This window comes from Hirundo rustica, chromosome 1 (assembly GCF_015227805.2).
Source record: "Hirundo rustica isolate bHirRus1 chromosome 1, bHirRus1.pri.v3, whole genome shotgun sequence".
NCBI classification, from domain to species: Eukaryota; Metazoa; Chordata; class Aves; order Passeriformes; family Hirundinidae; genus Hirundo; species Hirundo rustica.
The window spans coordinates 108922658-108950222 of record NC_053450.1 but is presented as its reverse complement, the minus strand read 5'-3'; the positions used below and the strand labels follow the sequence as shown (position 1 = coordinate 108950222).

At 39.9% G+C, this 27565-nt stretch overlaps 1 protein-coding gene across 3 annotated transcripts; it reads right to left on the bottom strand.

Moving 5' to 3' along the window:
- Positions 1–1215: 1215 nt before the first annotated feature.
- On the bottom strand, positions 1216–26063 carry HERPUD2 (HERPUD family member 2). 3 transcript variants are annotated; one of them, XM_040060778.2, is made up of 8 exons: positions 25616–26063; positions 20036–20113; positions 16511–16624; positions 14467–14621; positions 8471–8593; positions 7848–8171; positions 6522–6636; positions 1216–6183 (listed from the first exon to the last, which is right to left on the bottom strand). In XM_040060778.2, the coding sequence occupies exons 1-8, from the start codon at positions 25760–25762 to the stop codon at positions 6022–6024; spliced, it is 1218 nt and encodes a 405-aa protein (XP_039916712.1). In that variant the 5' UTR covers positions 25763–26063; the 3' UTR covers positions 1216–6021. The 3 variants fall into 3 exon arrangements, with proteins under 3 accessions (XP_039916712.1, XP_039916719.1, XP_039916726.1); XM_040060785.2 differs by having other exon boundaries at positions 6522–6609; XM_040060792.2 differs by lacking the exon at positions 20036–20113.
- Between the last annotated feature and the right edge of the window lie 1502 nt (positions 26064–27565).

Sequence of the window (27565 nt, the reverse complement as noted above, 5' to 3'; positions counted from 1 at the left end):
AGCCCGAGCTCCGGTAAGGCCGAGCTCGGACAGCCCGGGCTCCGGTAAGGCCGAGCTCGGACAGCCCGGGCTCCGGTAAGGCCGAGCTCGGACAGCCCGGGCTCCGGTAAGGCCGAGCTCGGACAGCCCGGGCTCCGGTAAGGCCGAGCTCGGACAGCCCGGGCTCCGGTAAGGCCGAGCTCGGACAGCCCGGGCTCCGGTAAGGCCGAGCTCGGACAGCCCGGGCTCCGGTAAGGCCGAGCTCGGACAGCCCGGGCTCCGGTAAGGCCGAGCTCCGGTAAGGCCGAGTTCGGACAGCCCGAGCTCCGGTAAGGCCGAGCTCGGACAGCCCGGGCTCCGGTAAGGCCGAGCTCGGACAGCCCGGGCTCCGGTAAGGCCGAGCTCGGACAGCCCGAGCTCCGGTAAGGCCGAGCTCGGACAGCCCGGGCTCCGGTAAGGCCCAGCTCGGACAGCCCGAGCTCCGGTAAGGCCGAGCTCGGACAGCCCGAGCTCCGGTGCCCCCGAGTCCCCTCAGCCCGGGCAGCGGCGCCACCTAGCGGCTGGTTGGAGCACCGCTGCCGCCCCGCCCGCGCTCTGGCCTTGCCCTCAGCACTCCCGATTACCCATGACGTGCTCTTATTTTGTCGATAACTCATTTCCTTAATTAGCTCTGGCCGACAAATTAGAGTGTCAAGTGGCTCATCGGCTAGACAAGCGGCTCACTTATTTTTACAGCGGCGTATTTGCACATTGCTGTGGTTATTTCATGGCCACGGTTTGACCTTGCACCAAGTTACTAAACCAAATGCTGCAAGAAAGCCGCCCAAACACGGTAACTTTAACACAGAGGCCAGGTTTTGGCTTTCCTTTATAACCAGCAGTTAAGGTTAGCAGTCTTTCTAAAGCCATAAAGAAAATATGTGTGCACATGCACAATAAAAAACCCCTCTTATTTTAAAACTGAACATACCCACAACCCAATTTACATCCATGTCATGAACTCCTCACACAAAGCTTCTCCCTCTCTAGATTCCTGCAAAGCTAGGGAAAAAAATGTCAACAGTCTTTCTGTAAGTTTTCCCCTGCTTAAACACACCTCACCACTGTGTAAGCAAACTCCAGTGGCAGCTGCCTTGGTATAAGCTCCCTACTCCAAAATTTGCCACTAATTTTGCAGTGTATTCCTAGGACAGCTAAAATGATGCAAGAATCATCCACCAACATCACTGACACACATTAAAGGAAAAAAAATAGAAATCTTTATTGTTATACAGCAACATTTCTTCATGTGGCTTAAAATCTAAACCAAGCACAAACTGATCTTGATATCAAGTGGAAAAAAAAGTGTTGGTAAAGAAGTGGAAATGCTGCTTATGGACCATGGAAATTCTCCCACGGGACACTCTGCTTGCCTCTGCAAATACAAAAGAAGTTAGCCAGTCCTTGCCTCATTATGGATAGTTCCTTCAGGTCCAGTGTATGCTTCCCTCCTCTCCAATCAGTGCTTGTGGGTTGATCTTCCTGTGAGTAAGTATATTGCTAAGCATTCACAACAGCATCACCTGGCTTCCTTCAAAAGCGAGAGCTTGCACAGACAGCTGCAAAGGAATAAATCCAGCCAAGAGAAAGAACCTGCAGCTGAATAGGTACTCTCGATGTAGCCTTCTTGCAGAGCCACCACTGCGCAGAATGGCCAAATACTCTTCTTTTAGGAGTGGGAATCATGATGAAACCTACACATTATTATTGTTGGACAAGCAGCAGCTTTGAAACAAAGGTTGTGAGTGATGAAGTAACTCATTCCCAGTTTGCATCATCCCACCTATACTAACACTGGAATCTGAAAGAGTTTCTCACCCAGAGGAATTAACCCTGGCATTAACCCCCTTAACCTGAATGCCAGCAGCATCAAACCTTTCCCACCACCTTGGAGGCTTTGGCAGCTGGCTGGCACCAAAGTAAGGGCAGGCCCCCAGCCTTACTAACAAGGGTGCACGCAGCTGGCCTGAAACAGCCCACCCAAATACATCCAAAAATAGGTCAGTTCACTCACTGGGATAAATTCTGAACAGCTTCCTGTCAAAAGCAGAGGCTGCTAAATATGAATTACATTAGAAAACTTTCAACATATACAGGAAACAAGCAGCAGAAACATGACTAATCACACCATCTGCTGGAAGTGTCAGTCATTTTGCATCAGCTATTAAGATTACAAACATCACTGACAATGGTTTGGGTTTTTCTCCTGCTGCAGCAGTAGTTAAGACGGTAGTGTCGTCATAGACTAAAGCAAACCTTTCCTGGAATATCAGGTGGTAACTTCTCTATGAATCACCTGAATTTAAGGGCAACAGGGAACAACTGGAAAGCCAATTCAGCCTCTCAAGGTCTCCCAACCAAATGGCAGCATGAGCGAGAGATGGCAAGCTCACAACAAGCCCTTTGTACCCAAGAATTCTTCAGTTTGACTTTACGTTACACTTGTGCCCCAGCTGGGATGGAATTAATTTTCTTTTTAGTCGCCAGTACTAAGAAGTGCTGTGTTTTGGGTTGAGTGTGAGAACAATGCTGGTAACAGGCTGATGTTTCTGTTTTTGCCAAGCAGTGCTTACCCTAAATCAAGGTCTCAGTTTCCCATGCTCTGCCAGGAGCAGGCACACAGGAGGCTGTGAGGGAACACAGCCAAGACAGCTGATCCAAACTGGCCAAATGGATATTCCAAACATAGATTGTCATGCCCTGGATATAAACAGGGGGAAGCTAGCCCCAGTGGTGTCAGATGCAGCTCAGGGAGGAGCTGGTCATTCATCAGCAGGTGGTGAGCAACTGTATGGTGCCTCATTTTTCTTGGGTTGTCTCTGTATCCTTTTTACTACAATTGTTAGCATTACTGTTGTATTTCAATTTATCTTAATTATTACACTGTTTTTATCTCACCCCATGAGTTTTACTTTTTTCCCTGGTTCTCCTCTCCATTTCATGAGGGAGGAGAGAAAGGGGGAAGGGAACAAGCTACTGCATGGTACATAGCTGCCAGCTGGGGTTAAACCAGGACAACCTGTTAAGCCAACAGTGGCACTGCTAAACCATGTCTGTAAACTGAGCTTAAGAAGTCAATGCACATGTATTTATGGACACACAGCAGTTGCAAAGTATTTTTCAAAGCACAGTATTAAGAAATCATGCTAAGGAGTAGCTGTGTGTTGCTTTTTTATACACCTGCTCCATCAGCACTGCTGATCTAACCTGTGTCTTCACAGCAGAAGTATTATGGATGGGATATGCTTCACTTGTGTGTGTTTCTGATATGATGTCTCTTACATTAACACACCATTAAGGTATTGCACATGCTGCCACAGACTCGCTGTTAACCTACACTTAGCATAATATAAATGCATCTGCCATTTCAGGTCTTCCTCAAAGTTAAAGGAAATAATTAATTTGGGGCACATCCCATGGTACTTTAAACCTCATGGCTTTTGTTACACTTGCCATAGATTTACTACCATTCTGCATCTGGCTTTGCCTAGAACCATGTAATACATGGTTCCAGGCAAACAGAAATACAAAACTATGTTTTGGTTTATGCTATTAAACAGTTTCTACAAGGATATACTAGAGAAAAAGCAACTCTTCCTCGGGTTTTGATTTTTCTCCCATCATCACCTGTTATACTTCTTATCCTCTTCAATTCTTTACCTGAATCACTCAAACACATGCAACAAAGACTTTATTTGACTAATTTTCAACAAGCTCTTTCCCTTTCTAAAAAGTGCACCTTTCTTACCTCTGCTTTTCAATGTTTGCTTTCTATTTACTCGTGATCACAACCTTATCTTATTTTTGCTCCTGCCAGTAGCCTTCCTCTGCCTCCAACTCTTTGGTAGCTTCCTATCTCATTGTTATTTCTCAGTCACTTTCCTCAGTAACCATAATTTTGCCTTTCCTTGTTTGCATCTTGTAAGTTGTGGAAGCTGGGAGATCAGATGACCTTAAGATGATCTCATGGAAGTGTGGTCTCTGTGACACATCCCTCCAGCTCTGTATTCTGGTTAAAGCTCTCAGAACATCCCCCTCAACATCCAACCAACTGCCAGAATTTCATATTTCACTATTTCAGCCTTGTGAAACCTGTCAAATTTATCCTTGTCTGAATACAAACCAGCAGTGACAATTCTACACCTTTCAACCAAACCAGGGCTAACAGCTTTCTTAATCCAGTCTGCTAACAGCAGAGAGCTGCCACCAACGGCTTCCTACAACAAGGAAAACAAACCAACCTGAACAACATAGGTAAGAAACAACAAATGGCTGTTAACAGCTGGATACTGGCAGGTCATAACTGCACAGCTTACAGGTATGCTAACACAAGGGCAAAATGAAAAATGGTAAAAGAAAAAACTTTGGTAAAAGTGAGAGAGAACACAGGTCAAACAGATGAAACTTCTTCAATGTATTCCAGAAATGAGGCCTATGACATCCAAGACCTACACTTGTGACACCCCTTTAAAAATGTACGTTTTTGTAGCAGCTCTTAAATATTAGTAAAGTTAGATCCATCTGCTAAACTAAAAAGGTACATTTCATGGACAAAGTCTACACATTGAATGTATAGGTAGTAAAAAATCTAAACTGAGAGCAGCTTTCCATAGTAAAAATAGGAAGAAGACATCATAATTAAACATGACTTATTCATCATTGTTACCGATACAGCAAATAAAATAATTGATGCTTTTAAGACTTAGATTTCTTTTTCTTTTGACAAACTTGTAAAAACTTAAATTTTTCTTTGGGTTTAAAACTTTGCTGCATAGCAGTTTAAGATAAGCAAGTGAAAAATAAATCCCTATTCATCACTCATTCAGAATATTCAAGAGCTTTGCCCTGTCCTTGGAAGTCAAATGAGCTTTCTTTTGGTAGTAGTGCAACAGAATCTTTGCAGACATTTTTAAGTTCGAGAGCACACGGTAACTTCAGGATTAAGAACAAAACCAAATGTACCTTCTTGACTAGGATTAAAAGCTAAAGAAAGCAACCAATAACCTGTCACAGCAGTGTGCTACTCTCTCAATGTACCATTTTCTTTTTCTCAGTTTTAATTAGGTTAATGAAGTTAAAGAATACAGATAGTCTGCTGTTGAGTTCATATTCATAATTGTATAGACGCTGCTACAAACACATCATTTGGTCAATGTCAGTAATGCCACCATGATAACTTTATTACACTCTCAGATTAATTATATCCTCATCCTTAATGAGGCACAATTTAGCCATTTGCATTCAAATATGCATATAAACATCCAAAAGAGTTACCATAACAGTTTTATTAAAAAACCTAATGTATATATTTTGTCCCAGCACAGCTATATTTTCCTTAAAAAGTACTGTATGTATCAAGCATTTGAGGTTTATCCCATCACTGCCAATTGTCTTTGAAGAGCTGTCAAATGCCTCCAACTTTAATGAACGTCAGTACAGTCTTCAAGAAAAAGCTCTCAGCTTTTTAAATGAAGACGCTTACTATTTTCTCACATGAAGACAACATGCCATTAACAAGTAACCTTTGTTTTTACTGCATTTTCTCAGGAATTAAGTTCCAAATCCCATGTGAGAATTTGTAGCCTGCATCGAACTAACAAGATACATTATTCAGATAAATAGAGAGCATTTGGAAGGGTCTGTCAACATTCATATTTTTAACAGCTCTTTAAAGAGGTAATAATGCAGATTACGTACAAGCTCTTTGCCTCAGTGTAACACACATTTGAAATTAAAACAAAACATGGAAGACCGGTATCTTTACATTTTATTCTTCAGAAAAAAGAAGAATCTTAAAGAAAGCATTTAGTAGTCCACTTGTGCTTAACATATTCAATGCATGAGAAAGCCAAAAAGAAAAAAATACACATTTTTGTACACCATGATCAAAAAGAAAACATTATAAATTTTCAGAAATTGCACTGTATTTAGAACACTCTCTAGGATCTGCTCCCCTTCTATGTATGGCTAACTGAGGCTGCCTGACACAGTTCCTTTTCCACTTCAATTGCCAACCTGTGGAGGCCCTTCAGGGATCAGTGATGTGAAGAAAGTTGTGATAAAGGACCAAGCAGAAGCCATGAATCCAGGCTGCTGCTCTGTATTGCCATCTTCACCTGCATCTTCTCCGTTGTCTTCATCAATCCCATCATCCATAAGTCGCTCCTTTAAAAACAGAAATTGAAGCAATTCAACTGTTTCTTTTCAGAATTCTGACATAAGGTAACCAGCAGTATCTTCCTACACTAAGTGACTTCTCTCAGAACAACTTCCTGAAACAATTAGCATGAAGAAAGTCTGTGTTATTGAAGTAGGGACAATCAGTAATTGTCAGACAGGAAAAATACAGAATTTAAGCAGCAGACACAACCTGAGGACAATGCTAAAAGCTTTCTGGTTAAACCAACTCCATTCCACAGAAGCTGACTTTCTGTCTAGGCACTACAGCATACTTTACAATATAATACTTAACAGTCTCAAAAGACATGTCTGCCCTTACTCACCATCTCTTCAAGATCAGGATTATTTGCATGTTGCCCATCACGGTTCACGTCTGCATTATTGGCTGCCTGTTGTTGGCCTCCCTCTTGCCTAAAGGGAAACCATCCAGCTTGGTGTCTATGTAAGAAAGTGGAACAGTTGAAAACCTCTCTTTTGAAAGGAGTAAAAATATTTTTCTTCTACAGGTAATTACTGCAGCAAATTCTGTAAGTACTTTCAAATGAATGAAGCTACATCTATTTTTCTATAATTCAGCCTTCTAGATTGAATGGCTATTCTTCAATGTCTGCATTAAGGTCTTGCTGTTCGCAGCCCTCAGTTCCAGAAGACGAATAATGTACCATGATTAGGTGATTCAATATGTAGAATACTTTTTAATGGGTCTCCTCCCCATTTTAAAGTACTGAAGTTAAGTAAGTTTTCAAAGCCAGCCTTAATTTTCTTAGTTTAAATTTAATTTTCCGTGGAAAAAAGGAATTTAAATTTCAGCTAATGCTTGAATCACATCATCACTGTAAATAAAATAAGCCTCTCTGATGCTTCCAAGCATCTATATTCTGATTCCACCTACCCTACCTACCTGTATGAAAGAATAGTCCTAGTTAGGACTGAGACTACAATGTAAGGAAACTCTCAGTGAATGACATCAGTCCAAAATATCAAGCATTACTGCTGTTTTCAACTTCTATTTACATCACCAAAGTACCTTTAAATGCAAGAGGAAGTGATGACAACAGTACTGGTAATTTCTCAGTTAAACACAGAATGCTCCTAGGTCTTCAGGACAACCAGTTAAAAAAATTTTATGTCTCTGTAATCCTAGCAGCTCTAGTTCCCCACTATTATAGTACCACTACCTTAACTCTGACTAAAAAAAAAATTACTGCACAGAACCCTTAAATTATTTTGGAAATATACATGAGCTTTGCTTTGCAATTTCACATCCAAGCAGTAAGTTTAAGTTTATGCAAGTATATTCTTCACCTATATGAGCTTCCCTCTCCTCACCCCCCCCACTTTCAAAATTTTCATCCCAAAATGCTACATGTCAATAATACTGATCTATTAATATCACCAATATGTAAGAACACTGTGTTTTGGGTATAACGTGTACCCAACTTACTATAAAAACATTTTGAGAATTACTTCTTTCTTCACATCAGTTTCTCTACTTGTTTAAATTTACTTTTTTTAACAGACACACCCTACCGTAAAGGAGCAGCGTGTAAATTTTTGCATGTGGATATTTTTTAATTTTAAATGGAATAAACACTAACAACCATATGCCAGATCTCAGATCTGCAGCTATACTCAGCCGTTGTACTCACAAATAAACCAGCAGCATGGCTCCCATTACCATGACAAACCGACTGAAAGAAGAATAGAAGTATACAATGCTCAGAAGAATTGCTGCTCTAGAGAATGTGTACATCCAGTCCAGCCAGTCCCGGTTGAAGTCCTCTTCATTCACTACTGGGCCACCTTGTGCATTCATCTGAACGTTTTGGTTTACAGGCCTGTTCTCCTGGACGGCTACATTTGGCACTGCTGCAGGCTCATTTGCAGGAGCATGTTCTGAATTTACAGCCTGGGAAACTGCAGATCTCGCTGGCTCAGTGCTGGAAGTCACTTGGGCTGAAACAGCAGCTTGGCTAAAAATTTAAACATAAACCTAGTTTGATAAAGAACATGCACCATAATTACTAAGCCTGTCTTCTTTGCTACAGTTCCAGATGTAATACATGTCAAAACAAACTGCATTTTTCCTTAGATTTTTATTTACTAAGACATTAATTTAATTCTAATCCAAGACTGGATGTCATAATTTGGTGGACAAAACTAAGTATAAAACAGAGCTAGACAAAATAAACACAGACATTTTGATCGTGAAAAAAAATTTAATATATTCTTTCCACTAGCGTAGCTCAGTCCTAAGATAATGCAGACTTACTATTGCATGTAGTACTGACGTACATACATCTGCTGCCACCATATCATCTGTAAGGGACTGAATGCAGGATACATAGAAAATCCAGCAGGAACACCTTGGCCTGGAAGCTGGTTGCCTATATTGCTAGAAAGTGATTTAAAGAAAAACATTCAGCTCTGAACTGTGACATTTAAAAAGCGTGCTAGTATTACAAAACAATTAAAGTAGCATTTCTCCTCTCATGTGCTCCCCTAAAATAACACACTGAAATAACATATAGTGAGATCATCCAACCCATTCCAAAAATGCACTACATTTTCATAAAAGAAATTAATAAGCCAAGTTATTTCTATAGAAAGAATATTTGGGTTTGTACTTAGTATGTCACTAGCTGCACGTCTGGGACCAAACAATGCTGGAAATTTTTCAAGACTGTGCTAACTGCAGAAATTCTTCCATACAATCCCTTTTAAGTTCAGAGGTCATCCTTAAAGGTCTACAGGAGCTCTAATGGGAAAACTTATTATTTTCTATAGCTTTCTTCTAGAAGCAATAGCTGAAATATCACCATGACCAGAGATGTGAAGAAATAACATAACCAAAGACAACAAACTAATCTTTCAGATACAGCTTCTGAAGATTGCAAGTAAGAACACTGTAAAGGATTTACTTCCCCCCTTCAATATTCTGAGCATATGTGATTCTCCTCCCTATGGGCTTTTAACTCTGATTCACATGCAAGAGAGATAAAACTCCTGTACTTAAGTTTATGTTTGGTTTTGTCTGCTATTAGAGATTTCTTATCCTCTCTTACCTCCTAGAGCATATAGCATGTTTTGGCAAGATTTCCAACTCTTTCCCAAAAGATTTTGATGTAGTGAACTGTAGTAAACCAGGACATCTTTCAGGACAGCATGAGAGTATAAAGCATGAAGAAAAGTTTATTCAGACTGCAGGTAGCAAAAGCTGAGACTGCTGTAATTGTACTGCAGACTACACCTGTTCCCTAAGTAAGGCACTCCCTGCAAAGATATCACCAAGAGATTTCATTAGTCTACCAGGCATTCAGATATACACGACATGCCCAGAAAGAAAGATGGGAGGAAGACATTAAAATCTTTTTTCCATGTTACACATGAATAAATGTCACTGTAATTCTGGACAAGAACCTGCTACCCAACTCCATGACGTCTGCTAAAACTTACGTTTGCATTTAGCCATAACCCGTGTTCACAACAGTTTGGGGGGAAAAGAAAATAAAAAAGAAAGAAAAAGTACTTTCCTGATACCAAACACAAACTGAGATAGTCACAGGCATTATTTGAGGTTCATTTTAAAAATTGAAAGGGCTAACTAGCAGCCCTGCAGATGCTATTTATTCATGCATAACTAACATGTTGAAACAGCAATGCCATGAAGCTACTCTTGAAAAATATTAATCATGACTTACAGCTGCAAGTTGTAAGAATGTGTTTTTCTATCCCTGAAACTGGCAAACACTTGGAGAGGTAAGACTCCTCCAAAATTCGCAAAACATTTGACCCCAAAATGTAAAGATGATTTAAATATTCTACATGTCATTTAGTACTGTGCTGAGACAAACCAATGAGCATTGTCTCAATTTCAAGCAGGTAGAGTATCAGATGGGGTTCTGAACAGGTAGGATCATTCACTTCCACCTCAGTCACCAAAAAGCAGTGCTACTCAACTTGCCTGAGTGAGTTCTGAAGTAATTCATCATTTCCTTTTCTCATCAGACACAGATTTTAGGACTGCTTTGTTGACTTCAAGGAAAGTTGACAGGCCTTAGGCTAACAGTTTGCCCTCACAGATACATCTTTTAGAAATATTACCAGATTTGAGCTTCGCCTTCTTTCAAACTCTTTTGAAAGCTCCTTTCTTGATGTCTTAAAGCTTAATAGTAGATTAAGTAGCCAGTCAAACAAGACAAACAACAGAAGTTTAGTTATGTCACGTCCTTCTCTTTTACATAATTTCTTTCACATTCAAATATTGTGGTGGGTTTTAAATTTTTTTTTCCCCAATAGCTTTTCTAGAAGATGTGACTTTTAGAGAAGCAAGACTTAATTTTTCAAGAGCTGGTTCCATTCATTGAGCAAAAGTAGACTGGCTTACAACTGGTTTTTGGCTTAGAATGCCAACTAGTACAGCAGTATTTTGTTTGCTCATCAAAACTCAAAATGAGCCAGATGTTGTTAATTATAGAGCTATTACAGCTTCCATGCTATTAAGCTAGCTTATGAAATTCAGAAACATCTCTTCACACTGTACCATGTATTTCAGCGAGAAGAACCACCCCAAAGGAATAGGATCTTCTCAGGAAAGCAAGGCAGCTTGCTGTTCAGGGAAAAAGTAAAGTAGCACAATACTTTCTCCTCATCTTTTTCCAAAAGGAAGAGAAAGAGGTAGGAAGCAGAGTATTTCAAAAGAATGGCAGCAAAAGTGTAAGAACAAAGAAGCAAGCAGGATCTGTACAAGCATTCCAAGACTGGAGAACAAAGCAGAGCAGACTATAGAAGAACTGTTGGATAAGCCAGAAAACCGTTCAAATGATAGAGGTAGCTTTACAATATTCTCAAAAGACACACAGTGCTCCTCAGGATGCTTTAAAAGCTCAAAACTACTTCTTTTGGTCTAGTGAAGACACCCAAATGAGCAAACCAGCACTGGATTTGAAGGCAAGGTTATCCGTTATCATGAAGATACTGCTCACCACTAATGAAAAAATAAGACTTTTTATTCAGACTTAAAAGTTTGGGATATCAACTACAGGTGATATTTCAGTATCCTCTGCTATGTTACATGCTATTTAGAAGAAAATATAGTGAGCAAAGCTGACTGATGCAGCAAGGTATTTATGTGCTAGGATATCCTGCATGCTGTCATTATGTTATTTTGTTGTTTGCTTTCAAACATTACTGTGTGCACAATATGAAAACATTTCTCTAGATGGGCCACCTACACTTGACAAATGATTTCACTGCCTTGATGTCTTGTCTGTTTACTGCTTCCAAGTGCTCTCCAGTCTGAAATGCAAACCCTGCTAGGGCTGAGCCCATGTGATCTGTTAGTGCCTGCGCAGCATAGCACAGGCCCTGATCCCCAACAAAGTCCACAGGAGCAGACAATGCTGTGCTTGCTCCCCACAGCTAAAGACTAACTTGGTACATACATAAACAACTTGCCCAATCCCACCTCCAGTTTAGATTTTTTGAAAAGAGCAATTGCAAAAGCTTAAAAGCAACAGAAAGTTTTCATTTTTTCCCCTGCAATACCCCAACAATCTGAACTAAATGCTGTTTTCCCAATGTATGTTCAAATTTCATACTGCAGCTTTAAGCCAGGAGCTGAAAAAACATCAAAAATGTAATTTAATCATCTAACATTAACACTACTTATTTCTACAAATCAATCAAGTATTGAAAAATGCCCAAGGAAACTGACCCTTACATAAATTTTCAAACACCTGGAGATCTTTCCCCATCATTAGTGCCTACAGTTCATCAGGTGGCTAAAATAAAAATCATTTGGTCAGGAAAATAAAAGAAAAATCAACAAAGCAATGCCAGTTTCAGCTATGAATCTTCATGTTCCTAACAAGCCTTGATCTGCATATAAATTACATTAAAGCTAGATAGATCCCATTACCCCAAACAATGCTTAAGAGACAGTTAAAAAAACAGAGGGCATTTCTTACTGCTGGAATACAAGCAGCACTGCCCAAAAGCAGATGCATCTCAAAAGATTATTGAAGCATTAAAAAGGGTTTTTTAAGAAGTGAGCAGACTCCAGCAGGCACCAGGCAGAGATTATCTGGAGCTGAGCAGAGCCAATGCCCATCAGTCTACAAAGATCTACTTCAAATTCGGACAGCATTCCGTTAAAATACTTTACAAAAAAAAAAAAAAAAAAAAAAAAAAAACACACAAACAAAAAAAAAAGGCCTAGGATTATTTAGGGTTTATTTTGGCATTTCTATTCAGATTAGGAATGCACTCCTGGAAACCTCCAGTCACTTGCTCTTACTACAGTTCTGTTTGCACCACAGAATGCTCTTGGATCACCATCTGGATTCCTTTCAGATTACACAAAATTGAAATATGTGATTTGGGTGCACTGCTAATGCACCACAGCTACGAGCAGGATCCTATTCCAGGTAATCAAGCTAGAAATAGCCCTTCAAGTAGGACTGAAACCCCTGAAACATCTACAGTGATGTCAGGTTGTCAGCACTTCCTTCAGTCTACAAATCCACTCCTCCCAATTCACATTATATGCTAGACATAGCAAGTAATGGACTTAGTATTTTTAATTGAAGTTACTCTCTCTTTCCAAGACAGCAATCTTTCACAAACTGACACAAGCTAATTCAGCTCATAGACTAAAATAATGGCTCTGTCCAGCCTATTCAGTTCACCACACTTGACAAAAACTCACTCAGAATATGTCTATGTGAAAAGCTAATTAGAAAAACATTAAAATGTCTTAGAGATTAGTCATTTACACAACACATAATAAATTGCTTCTGGAATTAATTTACATTACACCAACAGCACTCTTGACAGTCAACCTGGCATCACCTAGCTTTATCATAAAGGTATGAATGACCACTTCTGTGAAGAGGCATTTGGTCAGAATAACGTAAGTCTCCACCCACTCCAAAGGCAATCTCTTCCCAGCAGACAATACATTTCAGATTAAAAAAAAAAAAAAAAAAAAAACAAAAAAAAAAACACCAACCCCAAAACAAATTCAAGGTGAAAACTAGTTAGAATAGTAAAGTCTAAGTTAACGCTAATGAGAGCATGTAAATTAAACTGAAACTTAATAAACTTTGAACAGCTCTTTGCATCTGTTTTCTTTCCAGCAACAGAAGCAATGTTACTGTGAGCACATTCCTATTTTAGGGGCTTTTGTTTCAACAGTCTCCATGTAGGTTTCTAGAATCTATACAGTACTGGGAGAACACCTTGTTGGAAAGGAAACTTGAAAGTGCTCCCTGAGGAAATGACAGCTATCATCTCAGAATACACCATCCTCCTGTTTGCCCCTTGGAAGAAGCTACTAAACTACCACCAGAAAACACATGTTTAAGCAGCTGCAAAGATCATATGGGTTAAAATTCCTAAAGCTGCTTTTTAAGCACAAAAAAACAAACAAAAAAACCAACCCCCCCCAAAAAAACCAAAACCAACAAAACAAACAAACAAAACAAAACCCCGCCAAAAAAAACCCAAAAACCCACAAAACCCCCCCAAAAAACCAAAAAACAACAACAACAACAAAAAAAACCCAAACAAAAAAACCCCAAAAAACACAAACCAAACCAAAAAACAAAACAAAACAAAAAAACAAAACAAAACAAAAAAAACCAAAAACACAAAAAAACCCCAAAAAACCACCACACACCCCCAAACCCAGAATTTTAATAGTTATGTAATAACAGACCAGATCCAGATCTGGTTATCTTTCACTGGTATGTATGAAAATCCTTAAACATTCTGTTGTAGATAAACAACAACTACCTGTACTCAGAACACCTGCATATCATTTCTACAGCTGAACCCAGTATGGAGAAATGAAGAACTACATCTCCTATGTGTCAAAAACTAGTAACCACCATGTTCTAAGAATTTAGTGTTGACTAATAAATAAAGGACAAAAATAAAACCAGAAGTAATAATTCTATCAGTTATATTAGTAGCTACATCCACTAGACATATTAAAGCTGCACTTGTCCAAGAAAATTGAGGGCAGAAAGCATAAACAAAAATATAAAAAGACAGCCTGAAGGGGAGCACCAAGAGCACTTATTCTTTGACTGACTCCTGGCTAAAACCCCTAATTTTCATGCAAAAACTCTTCTAATGTGACTTATGCCTCAAGATGAACTAGCCAAATAATTTTCCAGACTGTGAAAGAAACATAATTGCATCTGAACATTTAAAGTACTGTCAAGAGTATGAAAGAGTGAGGATTGCTTCAGTCTCACTTACCCTTGCATTAAATAAGGGAACTGGTGGCTTGGCGTGGGATTGCTGTGTCCTTGTGGAAGATTACGATGCCTCAATCCATCTGCACTAGTGTTCAAAGATGAAGGAGCTTCTTGGTTTGTGGGTGAGGCAGCAGTTGGCCCGAAACGGTCTAAATTCTAAAAAATAAGTAAAATCGAGGTTGTGGAACTTTTGCCACAGTTATAGATTTACTACCGTGTCTTGCTTTAATGTTTTGTCACAAGTTTTCTTAAGAATGTAAACATTGGGTAAGTCTTCTGTGGTTTTATCGGTTCTGGCAAGCCTCAGTGAAAACAGAAATTCAAAATTGCACTCTGGTGCAATGGGGGGAAAAGAAAAAAAAAGATTTTTCAGAAAGACTCAAGACTTGATAGTTTCCAGAGAAAACCACAAATCACTGGGAATCATCGTTTCAAAAAGCTGAAAGCAAACTAAAACTTAATTGAAAGAATATTTAGCAGGAACAAAAATTCTAGTGGCTATTGTTAACAGAATTAACTACAACTTCAGGATATGACTATCTTCAGACACAGTGGCTTAAAACAACATTCTTCTATCCTTATCTTTAGTTACCCCTTCTACTCTCTGTGCCAGCTGCCCAATTCAAACTGCTGTGCTCACCGCTTGAAGGGGGCTATCAATGGGAATAGGGAACAGCTATAGGAACTACTTAGGCCCCAAGGATCAGACCTGAAACTAGTGTCAGAGCTCTGATACCTGACTTCTAAACTGTGTCTCATCATAACACGATTACAATGGGGCCACTGAGATGCATTATTTCAGTTTTAATAAATCCCCAAATCCTGTTGCTAAGAATTCCTGTAGTGTTTACTCAGTAGAAAATCCTCTAACTTTGACAACTCAGGAAGTGAGAAGGTACAATTATTTAAGACATCTGTATCACATTTGCCCTACAAAGAAAACAAGAAAAAATTACCATTAGACAGTGGGGGTGGGGAGGAGTAAAAACAAAAATCAAATACAAGGACAAAGGCCATTCAAACTTTGTGTTTAGGCTGTTTCCTCCAAAGTATTATGAACTTAGCATTTTGCATACTGTCTGCTTTAAGCAGTCATTAATACAGTCATTCAAATGCAACATTTACAAGTGATGTACACAGCAATAAAACATTTGCCAAGGAGGCCTCCTGTGTCCTGCCTGTAAAGAGTGATATAAATAGAGCCTTCGAAAAGACATTGTAGCCACAGTCCCCTCTCTACCATTGCTTAAATTGCTCATGCCTCTGACTGTCACAGGTGCTATCAACAGCAGAATGCAGACAGCCAGCTTCAAAGAGCATTTCCCATATGCTGAAAATCCACACACCTCAGATGAAAAGTACCTATAGTGGTACTGTATATATCCCTTTCTGACTAACTTTCAAGGGTTGCTTAGTGATACTGCCAATTTTGGAAAAAACCAACCAAGTTCTCAACAGAAATCATAACTGCATTTAAAACACAATACAACCAAAAACCATCATAATTTTTGGAGGGGAAGGCTCAAAACACCATAAACAAATGTGTTCTACAAATAATTTAACTAATAAAAGTGTTAAGAACAGTTCCTACTTTTGACTGTCTTACAGACTCTATGACTAACTTGAATTTCATACATAAATACTGGCCAATTCCTGTCAAACAGGAAAAAAAACCTGGCCAAGTTCCACCTGTATCTCATGACAACAGCAATATTTTGACTGGTCTCTCTTAAACTTTCACAAAACAAATCTCAACTTAGTTTTTCTAAAATTCTGAATACACTGCAATTTCTGCCAAAGACACAGGGATATAGAGAGAAAGGAAAGTGCACTTTTCTATACAGTGTTAAAAAGAAATAATAACTTAGAAAAAGTAGTGCTTTATCATCTAATAAACAGAACTATTACAATTTGAAAAAAGGTCATATTTGTTTAAATAAAATTTTAAATTGAATTTCACAGACAAATACAACAAGTTAAAAGAAATTAATGGCAAGTTTCCCTAGCATAGAAGGAATTCACATTCTGTGTATGAAAACACTCACTGAGCTACTGCTGGACGTTGACGCTCCGTGACTTTCTCTACTGGTGCTGGGTTTTGGAGAACTTGGGGGTGTCCGAGATGTACACACCAGGTGAACCATATGATATTCATCTTGCTAAAAATTAAAGAAATTGGAAGAGCTAAAGCAACAATATTGGAGACACTTACAAGTAAAAAAACAGTCTTTAAAAATTCAAAGTTGTAAACGCTAAAGAAAAACAGACCATAAAGCAACACTTGAGTCTAGCACAAGAGAATCCTCTTGTTTCACAACTAACGTCTTCTTAGAAGCTGTCCACAATAACATATGGAACATTGACTTTATCCCAGATTTCTCTAAAACTGCAGTATAGCAGAACCATCAGAAGAACTCCAGGAGAAGCATGAGGAAATGTATCACAAGCTTTAACTTTTGTTTTGGAAAAACCTCACACCTTTTACAGGGCTCAGTTTACCTAAAGTTAAGAATACTTACACTTGCACTGAGATCTATGAGAAGCGTTATTGAGCAGAGACATTGGGGTACATGAAAAATGTAGGCACTGGAATTGTACAAGGAGACCAAGACAAGAATGGCACAATGTGCCAGACACTGCATTCACCTTGCTCCTGTTTAAGATTGGCTCAAGCCTGACCTGCAGACACACAACTGAAAAGCCTCTGCAGGTAATCCATGCTCAGGGAATGCTATTCAAAGTGCTGGGTGGGCCTTGAGTATCCCTAAATATTTGAAAGTGAGGAAGCAAATGCATGCCACCACTTGAAGGCATGTACCAAGGCCATGCCAATTTTGCAGGAACACATTCACCTCCAATCTGAAAGGCATAACTTCAATCTGAAGCTATTTCACTGTATCAAATTAAAACATCCCCTTACATGGCCATAGCAACACAACAGTTATGGCTGCATACTTAAATTGCACACTGCAGCTTCCTCAGTAACTAAATTTTAAACAAGAGGAGCAACAAAAACACCCCTCTACCCTATTCTGAAATCAGCATGGTGCAGGCAAGCTGACATTTTTAAATGAGATGACATTTAGAAAAATCTGCATTTGGAAGGGGTTTTATAAACTATATATAAACGTGCCAAAACGGCCACTTACCCATTTTTATGATTTGATCATTAGGAATAGAGAAAACTAGATAAATGCTTTTATACACCACAGTGCATTACTGCTAGCTTAGGCAATGCACACTCAATCATTCAAACTCCTCCCCATATCCTGGCCCCTAAACCCAAGCACAGCCTCACTGCCACATTAAGTGTAATTTCTTACCAGTCAGTGATAGCAAGGATCAGAAAGCACTGAACACAGGTGATCAGCACTTTGACCATGTCAAAAGCCTTTAACCTAACTAATCGCCTTCTTCCTAGATAAGAATTTATGCCCTGGGAAAGGCAAGGGAAGCTAGACACACCACTAGTAAGCCTACAGCATACAGCTTTATTAAATCTGACAGTTTATTGTAACATACTTCTATCTAGCTATGTGTTGGACACCACAGTGACAGAAGAGCGCCACAACTTCCAGCCTTGAGGCATTTTGTATCAGTGAAATGACATCAGTTAGTACCAAGGAGCAAGTATGACAAAGCTTGACTGAGCTATTTAGTAAGTCCTCCGATAATATTAGGAATTTATAGATAATCCAGTAGGAAGATTTTGGCAGAGAATAAGACTGAATTCAAGTTTAATCATACTTTTTTTCCAAAAGCTCTCAAAAGCTTCAGCACAAAGACTCCTCTTCCAACTCAAATTTGTAACTTTGCGCTTAAGACTGGTTTCAAATCCACTAAATTTCTTTGACTCCACCCAAGGCCTATAACTGCCATTATGACATGAAGCATTATGCCAACGTTTTAACGTCAAGCACAGCCCCTGCGTGGTGAATACATTGGTTATAAAGTTTCTCCTCCAGCACCTAAAGCTCGAAACCTTGTTTTCTAAAACCAGAGTCCTGCAAGTTGGCCAAGTGAATTTAAGGAATTTGGATTTCATTTTGTCCTTAGCAAGCAAAACTAAGCTTTGAGAGAAGTTCTACAAGCATTTCCTTGAACATTTAAGCAGTACAGGGCATATACTGGTTTGAAATAGTCCAGCTTCAGTTTTCTACTAAACCTGTACATAGTAAACTGCAAACATTTTCTTTGGTAAGAAGTTTAATCACATTTAATAAAATCTGTTTCAAAATAAAGATTATAAAGGAACAGCAGTATTAGTCTGCTGAAGCAATAACCAAGACTCCTCTACATCTGTTTCTCCATCTTAATACTGAAGTTCAGTTGCCCACTTTCACTAAAGCATCATCCATATTTGGAGACTTTCCTCCATAGGAAGTTTTAAAAGAGTGGTGACCCAACCACTCTTGCAGCCTGTAGATTGATTTTTGCCTCAATACCTTACAAAAAAGTATCCTTACCAACAGCCAGGTACTGCATTATAGAGTTCATCTATTTGATAGGATTAAAAACTGGATTAAAGGACCTAAGGTATTTCCCCAATAACAGCTATTGATTCATCCTGAGCTGTTTACAAATAATTTAGACAATTTAACATAATGCATCATGTTTCCTGTCACCATCAAAATTGAAACAAAAGTCCTTTCAATCTACCCTGAATATCTTGTTCTATACATTTTTAAGAACACTTCTAGCTTAATGAAGTCCTTATTACTTGGTATCATCAATCCAAGCTATTTTGAGCCAGTTTGAAAACCAAGTGCACATATTCCAAGATTTCCTGCTGGAGATGTCATGCATATTTAGAAGTGGGATCTAAATGTTGACTAAAGAATCCAAAATTAGACTAATAAGAGTTATTTGTTCCAATAGGAACCAACAGAATCTAAAGAAAGTATGAAATGAAAAGAGCAAGAACCAACAAAGTTTCAAACATCATCAGGAATGGTTAGCAGCTGACAAATCAAAACCGAGACAACAAACAGCCTTTGCAGGAAATTATTCTGGAACTGAGAATTCTGGTTCTGCATAATTAATATATTACTCTTTATCTGCTTACACAAGTGCCATGTTTGACATAAGTTCTGGATTTAAGCCTCTGTGTGAATTTAAATGATGTCCCAAATGAACACAAGTCGTATTATTCCATTTATGTGACAGTGGTAACTGTCCAGAGAAGTCAAGGTCAGGTTGGAGCTCTAAGCAACCTGGTCTAGTGAAGGTGCCCCTGCCCAAAGCAGGAGGGTTGAAACTAAAAGATCTGTAAGGTCCCTTCCAATACAAATCATTCCATCATTCTATGACACACAACACAGCACTTGCTTGGGACTTGGCAGAGCCTATCTCCTTTCCCACCAATTGGAAACATGCCTCAATCCACGAATTTCACGATCATACACAAAAGGCATACTTGAAAATACATTTTCCAAATACACATCAACATTATATGGCTACATCTCTCAATACAACAATGAAAATCTGAAGTTAAACAATACAAATCTAAATTCCTATTTCCTAAAAATGGGCTTTGATCAAATACTGTATGGTGTTGATATAAAGCTTACTTTTCTGAGAACATCTTTCAGCTGGAGATGATCAGGAAGCAGTCTGCCAGAATACACCAGTCTCTGATCCTTTGTAGACTAGGAGATGGGGACAAAGAAAGGAATTTAGCTTTTTTCCTGCTGTTCAGGTATATAGCTGGAGATAAAAGGAATTTTCTCATCTGCAGATGTTAAGTCAAATCACCAACAGACAGACTTAATAACATTTCAGAGGCTTTACAAGTCCAACTCAGAAATTACTTCTGTGAAAGTGCTATTAAGCACTCAGCAAGAGCACCATAACAATTAACAACACTTAAGGGTAAATGCTTGTCAAAAAACCTTTCAAGTATATTCAAAAATTCCTATCTTTTAGTGAGTTGTTCTTTACCCTGCTCCTGGTCCCAGGCATCTTCTGAAAATATGGGTGGAGAAGAGGCTGGAGTGAAGAAAGGTATCAGAACAATGGAATGCCAATTAAAATACATAGAAGGCCACAAATTTCAGTCTTTTTCAACTAGGACTTTCTGGTATTCATCCTTGCCCCCACCCTCAAACCCCCCCGAAGGAAAAAACAAACAAACAAACAAAAAAAGCCAAACCACAAAACCAACATCATTAGAAAAAACCAAGAAGGAATGCATTAAAAAGCAAGAAGTAGCAAAAGCATTTTTTAAGGTAGCCTTCCAACCTGGGTAAGCTATTTTTCCTGCTCTTACAGATTCACAGTTTAAAATAACCAAGTATTGTAAACAAATATTTCCTTTTTTAAACAAATTATATACTATTCATATGATAGTGACTCTGCACTATTCCACACAATAGAAATAACAACAGAAATATTTTAAAGGAAACTCTTTGAGGTACCTATCCACGGTAAGATGTCCAGTATGCTAAAACAAGGAGCTTACTCAGTCAAACAAAAGAAAGAAAAACAAACAAATGCTAAATGAAGCAATCTGGCTTAACATCAGTGGAACAGACATGCATTATCAGCATAAACTATTTGAAGAATTTCCCCATCATACAAACACCAAGTCTAACACCTCTCCTCTTCCTATCCCAGCCTTCTGCTGCGCATTCAACAAGCAGTCTTGTTCATGCTAATAGTAAGATAAATAACTGAGCCCCAGATCTCTGTGATTAGGAAAAGATTTCACAGAAGTTTTGACTGTTTTTTTCTTGCAATAGCCTTCTAGAGATCTCAAATAACTTAGCAGAATATACAAATGTTACCAAATTGTTTGGCTATTTTTTTTTTTAACCTGGGAAAAAAAAAATGGTCATATGATTAGAACAAAACAGAGATACTCTAAGTAAACAATGCTAATAAGTACTCAGTAAATCTGAAGATTTAACTTTTTTCCCAAAGGCATACTAGCCATTCATGATTAAATACATATTTTTTTAAAAAAATAACCTGCCACATACTGTGCAGAACTGTTATTCATTCTATTTAAGAGTATTTTTTTCTATTCTTCGGCACTTTTCTGTATTTTTAACTAGTGGCATTGGACAGTATTTTTATGTCTCATAACACAGGGAACTAGTTATTTGCAGCTCAAATTGATAAAAATACTGCAATACATTCAACAACAATGCTGTACTGTTTCTACTTACATTTAAAACAACAACAAAAAAACACCTGACTCATGTCAGTAACTTCTTCTGAGCTATACCATTTTGTTGCTCCCTTCAAGGTGGAACAGGTTGCCAGCAGAATGCAAGCTTGCATTTTGTATTTGGGAAAGGCCAGAAAAATCAGAATTTAAGCATCAAGGTTAAAGAAAACTTCAATTTCCTGTAAATTGGAAACTTGTTGCTTTAGATTGACCAGTGCAGTCAGAAGAAAAATCTTAAGAACCCTTGTTTCTGGGTCCTGAGACAGATTATCTGGAGATTAACAAGAACAGATAAGCACTTAAAACAAGGAAAGCCCAACAGCAAAAAACCCTCAAACTCCAAATCTTTAAATCATCATCCAACATAGCACTAGAGTGTTGTTTTGCCTGTCTCACTTGTAATGGAGCTTTCCACGTGGTCACTTTCAATTGCTCTCTTCAGCACCTTATGAACCAGCCCCTCTAATTAAAGCATCTTCTCAAACAAGATACAAATAACTTTTACACAAGAAAATTTTACAGAGGTGAAACTGGCAAGGTTAAAACGGCCCCTCAAAGCTGACTACATGGCCTTCAGTGATGCGCTTCAACTCCCTACAAAACCACAAAACCGACAAAAGAGAAGGTTAAACATATGTTGAGTACTGTTAATCACATTAAGCCAGAGACTTTAATGGGGAAGATGAGACCTTAAACCCCATACTGGTCCCTTCATAAATTAAACACCTACCTGAGAACTAAAGGATTATCACTTGCAATTCTCAGGTTGAAAGCCTGCAATTCTGAAATGGGCTTGTGGGGTGTTTTGTTGTTGTTGTTGTTTGTTTTTGGGTTTTTTTTGGTTTTTTTTTGTTTTTTTTTTTTTTAAATGCAGATGGAATAAGAGGTTATAAACGTGGAAACACAGTAGTTCACATGCATGCCAAAGTAAATGGAAACAGCATTCAACTCATCCTCTGCCAGAGGAAATTTCACTACCACACCTCCTGCACCAAGGAACAGCATGCTCACTGCTAGCTGAAACACTGAACTGTGATGGAAAAACACCTCAAACCACACCTCAAAATAATTAGAGTAGGCCCATTTTCAGAAAAAAGCACATGGCATCAGAGAAAATTATTCTAGAACCTAGAGTGAGATGGGAGACAGTTTGCAAATCAAATTACAAAAGGTATGTATTCAAAACTAAGAACTCCAGAGCTTCTGGTCTGGAATTTTTCCCTTAACTTTTCATGCAAGACTTCTTTTGCAATGATTAGTCCAAACTAGCTGTGCCCAGCACACTACCAAACTCCAAACCTAAGACAGCGTAGCAACATCCTGTAGGAACACAGGCAATCTCTGAGCTATACAGCTGCACCAGACAGGTACTATTTTAGTTCCCCAAGCCTCTCTCCCATTCTTCCATAGGAAATAAAAATCCAGACAACCACATCTAGTTAGAGCTGTAAGCAAATGCTAGATGACAGGTATGGTAGGAAATGAGAAACAGCAGTTTTAAATTACTGTTTATGGGTGTAATCTGTGCAGCAGTTAATGCACTGAAGGTAGGATCTGCCAGACTGAGACACACAGGCTGATTTTACAACAGCCTTGTGTTTATTCCTACACAAGTATTTCATTTAGGGACACTGTAACTGCAGTACTCTACCCGTGAAAACTAGTCCAGTCAGGAAGTAAAAGTATTGACAAATGAGAATATTAGCAAACACTCGCAAAATAATTTAACACCCTTCTGAACCTATTTAGCTTATTCAAGTACTTAGTTTGCAAAGTATATCAACTTTAGTAACAACTAAACCAATTTAAATCTGCCTGTATTTGAAATCTGTATGTATTCACGCAAGTAATTTACACATATTAATCTGGAAAATCACAAACAACACTGCCTCAAGACCTAACTTCTCATTTTCCTATTCTAACCACCTCACTTTTCTGAAAACATACTCTTAATAAATTGTAAATTTAATTAGGACACTTAAAAGTTATTAGTTTACTGACTAATTTACAGATGCACGTACAAGAATGAAATTCAAGTCACACAGAAAACTTGAAACACTGTGTACAGCAGTGACAGCAACTGATTTCTATTTTACACCCTTAACTTCAACACTGCAAGGCCTGTATAGTCTCTGTGTTCTTGTGTATTCCCACCACCTTAAAATAGCATGGTACTAGAAATTATTTCCAGGATATTGAGAGGACAGAGAAATCAAGCTTTCAACACTGATCTGGTTTAAAAGGAGGAAAAATAAAAAAATACGCCCCCCCCCCCCCCCAAAAAAAAAGAGGGGGGGAGCTCCTAAAAGCAAAAGGCCTTACACACATCTAAAAAAAGCAGTAGCACTACTCAACATCAAAAATATATCAAGCCAAAAATACACTTTTTGACTTTACTATACATAGGAGCCATCCTATTAAACACCCTTTTCCTCTCCCATATTATTACCTTTAATTTGAAAGGTCCTATGAAATAAAAATACTATGTTCAGTAATTAGTTTAACTGCAAGTGCAGTAAATCCCAATTAAATTGGAATTACTGAGATAAGTCTCAATAAAGAAACTCCCCATTCTTTAACCCAGAATGAATTTGGGTATGCTGAACCAGCCATTTAATACAGAGAGGCATGCTGAGGAATCTATTTTCAACAGAAGAAAGATGTTTCAGGAAACTGAAATTTAGCACTATACTACTGTTTAAAGCCTACAGTGCAACATGAAAACCTCTTGCTCATTAAGGTTCTTTAAGGAGCTCAATTTAGCAGGATCATTCATAGGATGAGTAAGAAAACTAGTGTTTAAACACAAACACGTCACTGGAGGAAATTCTAGTGAGGAGGAGGAAGCAGCAATCAGCTAGAGAGATATTTTTGTTTTTCACAGCACATAGGCCCTTTCAGCAGAGAATTACTCGCAGCAATAACAATATTCACAAACTCTCACAACTGTTTAACAGATGTCAATGTACCGGTGACACAAGCCCAAGTTGTAGGCTGCTTTTCTTCTTTCTCCAAAAGGCAGATACTCTTTTTGTGACTAAGCTACTATTCTCCCTTCCTCTGTCAAAAAATCAACAATCACAGTAATTCTTCTATTGAACTAGGTGAAAAATAATTTAAAATATAAATGCCACCTTCTGATGTTTTCTAAAGCCTGGTTGTGGGCCCCACATGCTGCTGCAGTTCTGACAGTTCTCTGGAACAAACTTTTAAATATACCGTTCTGCATGATGGCCATTCTACACATATAGTGCACTATCACCTATCATCTTTTTTCATAGCCGCTTTTAATTGCCACATTTAGAACTTAAGAGGAATTCAGAAATAAACCCAGAAACAAAAAAAGCTATAGGTATTAAGTTTCAAAATACAGTCACAGCTGTCATACAAGTTTGTATAACACCTGACAGAAGAATTTTCAGCACACTCTCAAGAAAAATGGCTTTTCAAAGAGGAAATCATTTTGGAGGTTGTTCAACTACATCGTTTCAAATAATATTATGCATAAACATCTATCTGCTCCACACCTCAGTGAATTCCCTAAACGGTGTTAACCTTAAGTATAACACTTACACTTTAGAACACACAGAACCCTTAGCCAGAGCCCTTAGATTTACAAAAATTAGTCTCAAAGATTTACAAAAATTAGTCTCAAATTCAGTTAACTGAGACACCTAAATCTCAGTTCCCAAAAAAAAGATAAGTGAAGTATTAGCAAGCATCTTTAGCGATACCGCCTTTCAGGATGCTACACTGCGATCTTCTCACACAACGTAAAAGAGCAGCTTCGTGTTTGTTACACTGCCAACTTCCCTGAAAGCAAAGGGGCGGCCATCGCCTTCAAGCAGGTCACTCTTCGGCAGCAGAGCTCTTGTTTATTTAACAAGGTTTAAGGGAAGTCTTGACCGCCTATCCCCCAGTCGCCGCAGTGCCCAGCCTTACCGACAAGGCGAGGGAAAAGGGTTGGCCAACAACTCACCGGCTTACTGGGATACACCTTGGAGAGGTGGGACTTCAGCTTGCCCACAGTCCACTCCAGAAAGCAGCTGATGGTCTGGTCGGTGTATTTCTGGTTGGGGGCCTTGATGATGAGGGTCACAGGGTGCTCCACCACGCTCTGGTCCATGCTGCCCGCGGGGCCGGCCGGGCCTGCCCCGCTCTCCTCCTCCCCGGGGACACGACGCCGCTCGAACCCTGGGGGTGCTCCGGGCGGGTTCAGCGGCCGGGGCCGAACTTCCCGGGGGAGCTGGGGGAGCCCATCCCCGTGCTGGCGCTCCGGGAACCGCAGCCACAGGAGTCACACCCGAGCCCCCCCACGCCCGCGAGAGCGAAGGGAGAAGGAACCCGGTACTCGGAAGGCACCCACCCAAACCGAACCCCTCCACCCAAGGCACCGCCTCGGCCTCCGGCCGCTCCGCCGCGTAAAATGGAGGCCGGAAGCGGCGCCGCCGCTGCCCCCGCCCCGCGCCGCTCCCGCCGAGCGGCACCGGGGGGCGCCCGCGGGCCGGGCGGGCCGCAATGGCGGGCGGGCTGCGCCGTGCCGCCCCGGCCGCGGTGCCGGGTGTTGGCCCGCTGCTCGGGTCGCTGTGCTCCTTCACGAGAAGGTCCCAACGACTGAAAAGCCGAAATGCTTCTCAGCATGGGAATTACAGCTTTGCTGCTTGTGTGTCTTGCCTCCTTCACCGTTGCACTGGGAATGCCGCAGTGTAGTTATATCCTTGTGAGGTCAGGAAATGCTATTTTATAACCAGATCGGAAGCCACTGAATCACAAAGAATCACAAAGAACCACAAAATCACACAACAGTTTGGCTTGGAAGGGATCTTAAAGATCGTCTTGTTCCAACCCCTTGCCAAGGGCAGGGATCTCTGGCAGCAGGACCAGGTTGCTCAGAGCCCTGTCCAGCCTGGCCTTGAGCAGTAACCAGGATGTGGCGTCCACAGCTTTCCTGGGCAACCTGTGCCACTGCCTCACCACGTTCACGGTAAAGATTTTTTTCCTCGCGTATTTAATCTAATCCTACTCTCTTTTAGTATGAATACATTCCCCCTTGTCCTGTCACTACAGTCCCTCTCCATTTTTCTTGTAGGTTCCCATCAGGTACTGGAAGGCTGCAATTGGTGAGCCTCCTCCATGCTGAGCAAACCCCATATCAGCCTTTTTTCTAGGAGAGCTGTTCCATCCCTCCAGTTGTCTTGGTGGGCTCCTCTGGACTTGCTCCAACAGGTCCATGTCCTTCCTGTGCTGGGACCCCAGAGCTGGATGCAGCACTGCAGGTGGGGTCTCAGCAGAGCAGAGCAGAGCAGAGCAGAGGGGCAGAATCCCCTCCCTGGCCCTGCTGCCCACGCTGCTTTGGATACAGCTCAGGACACGTTTGGCTTTCTGGGCAGCAAGTGCACATTGCTGGCTCATGTCCCAGCCTCTCATCCACCAGCACCCTCAAGTTCTTCTCCCCAAGGCTGTTCTTGATCTGTTCATCCCCTGGCCTGTGTGGATACCGAGGGCTGGCCCAACCCACGTGGGGCGCCTTGCACTTGGTCTTATTAAATCTCACTAGATTCCCATGGGCCCACTTCTTCAACTTGTCCAGGTCCCTCTGGACGGCATCCTGGCATCATCCAGCTTGGTGTCATCTGCACATTTGCTGAGAGTGCACTCAGTCCCTTTGTTTATATCATTAATGGAGATGTTAAATAACACTTGTCTCAATATGGACCCACTCGAATTCTATCTAAAACCATAAAACAAGTTTCTGAATTTCCACAATAGCACTGCAAACTTTTAATCATCAATGTGGTTTTTCAGTTGCTGGGAAAAAAATACTTTAAAGGATAACTATCAAGGTGGATGGATAAAATGACAATGAATAAGGAAGCAGTTCAGTTCATGAAACTTGTACTAAATCTCTACAATAAAAGTTGGCCTCATT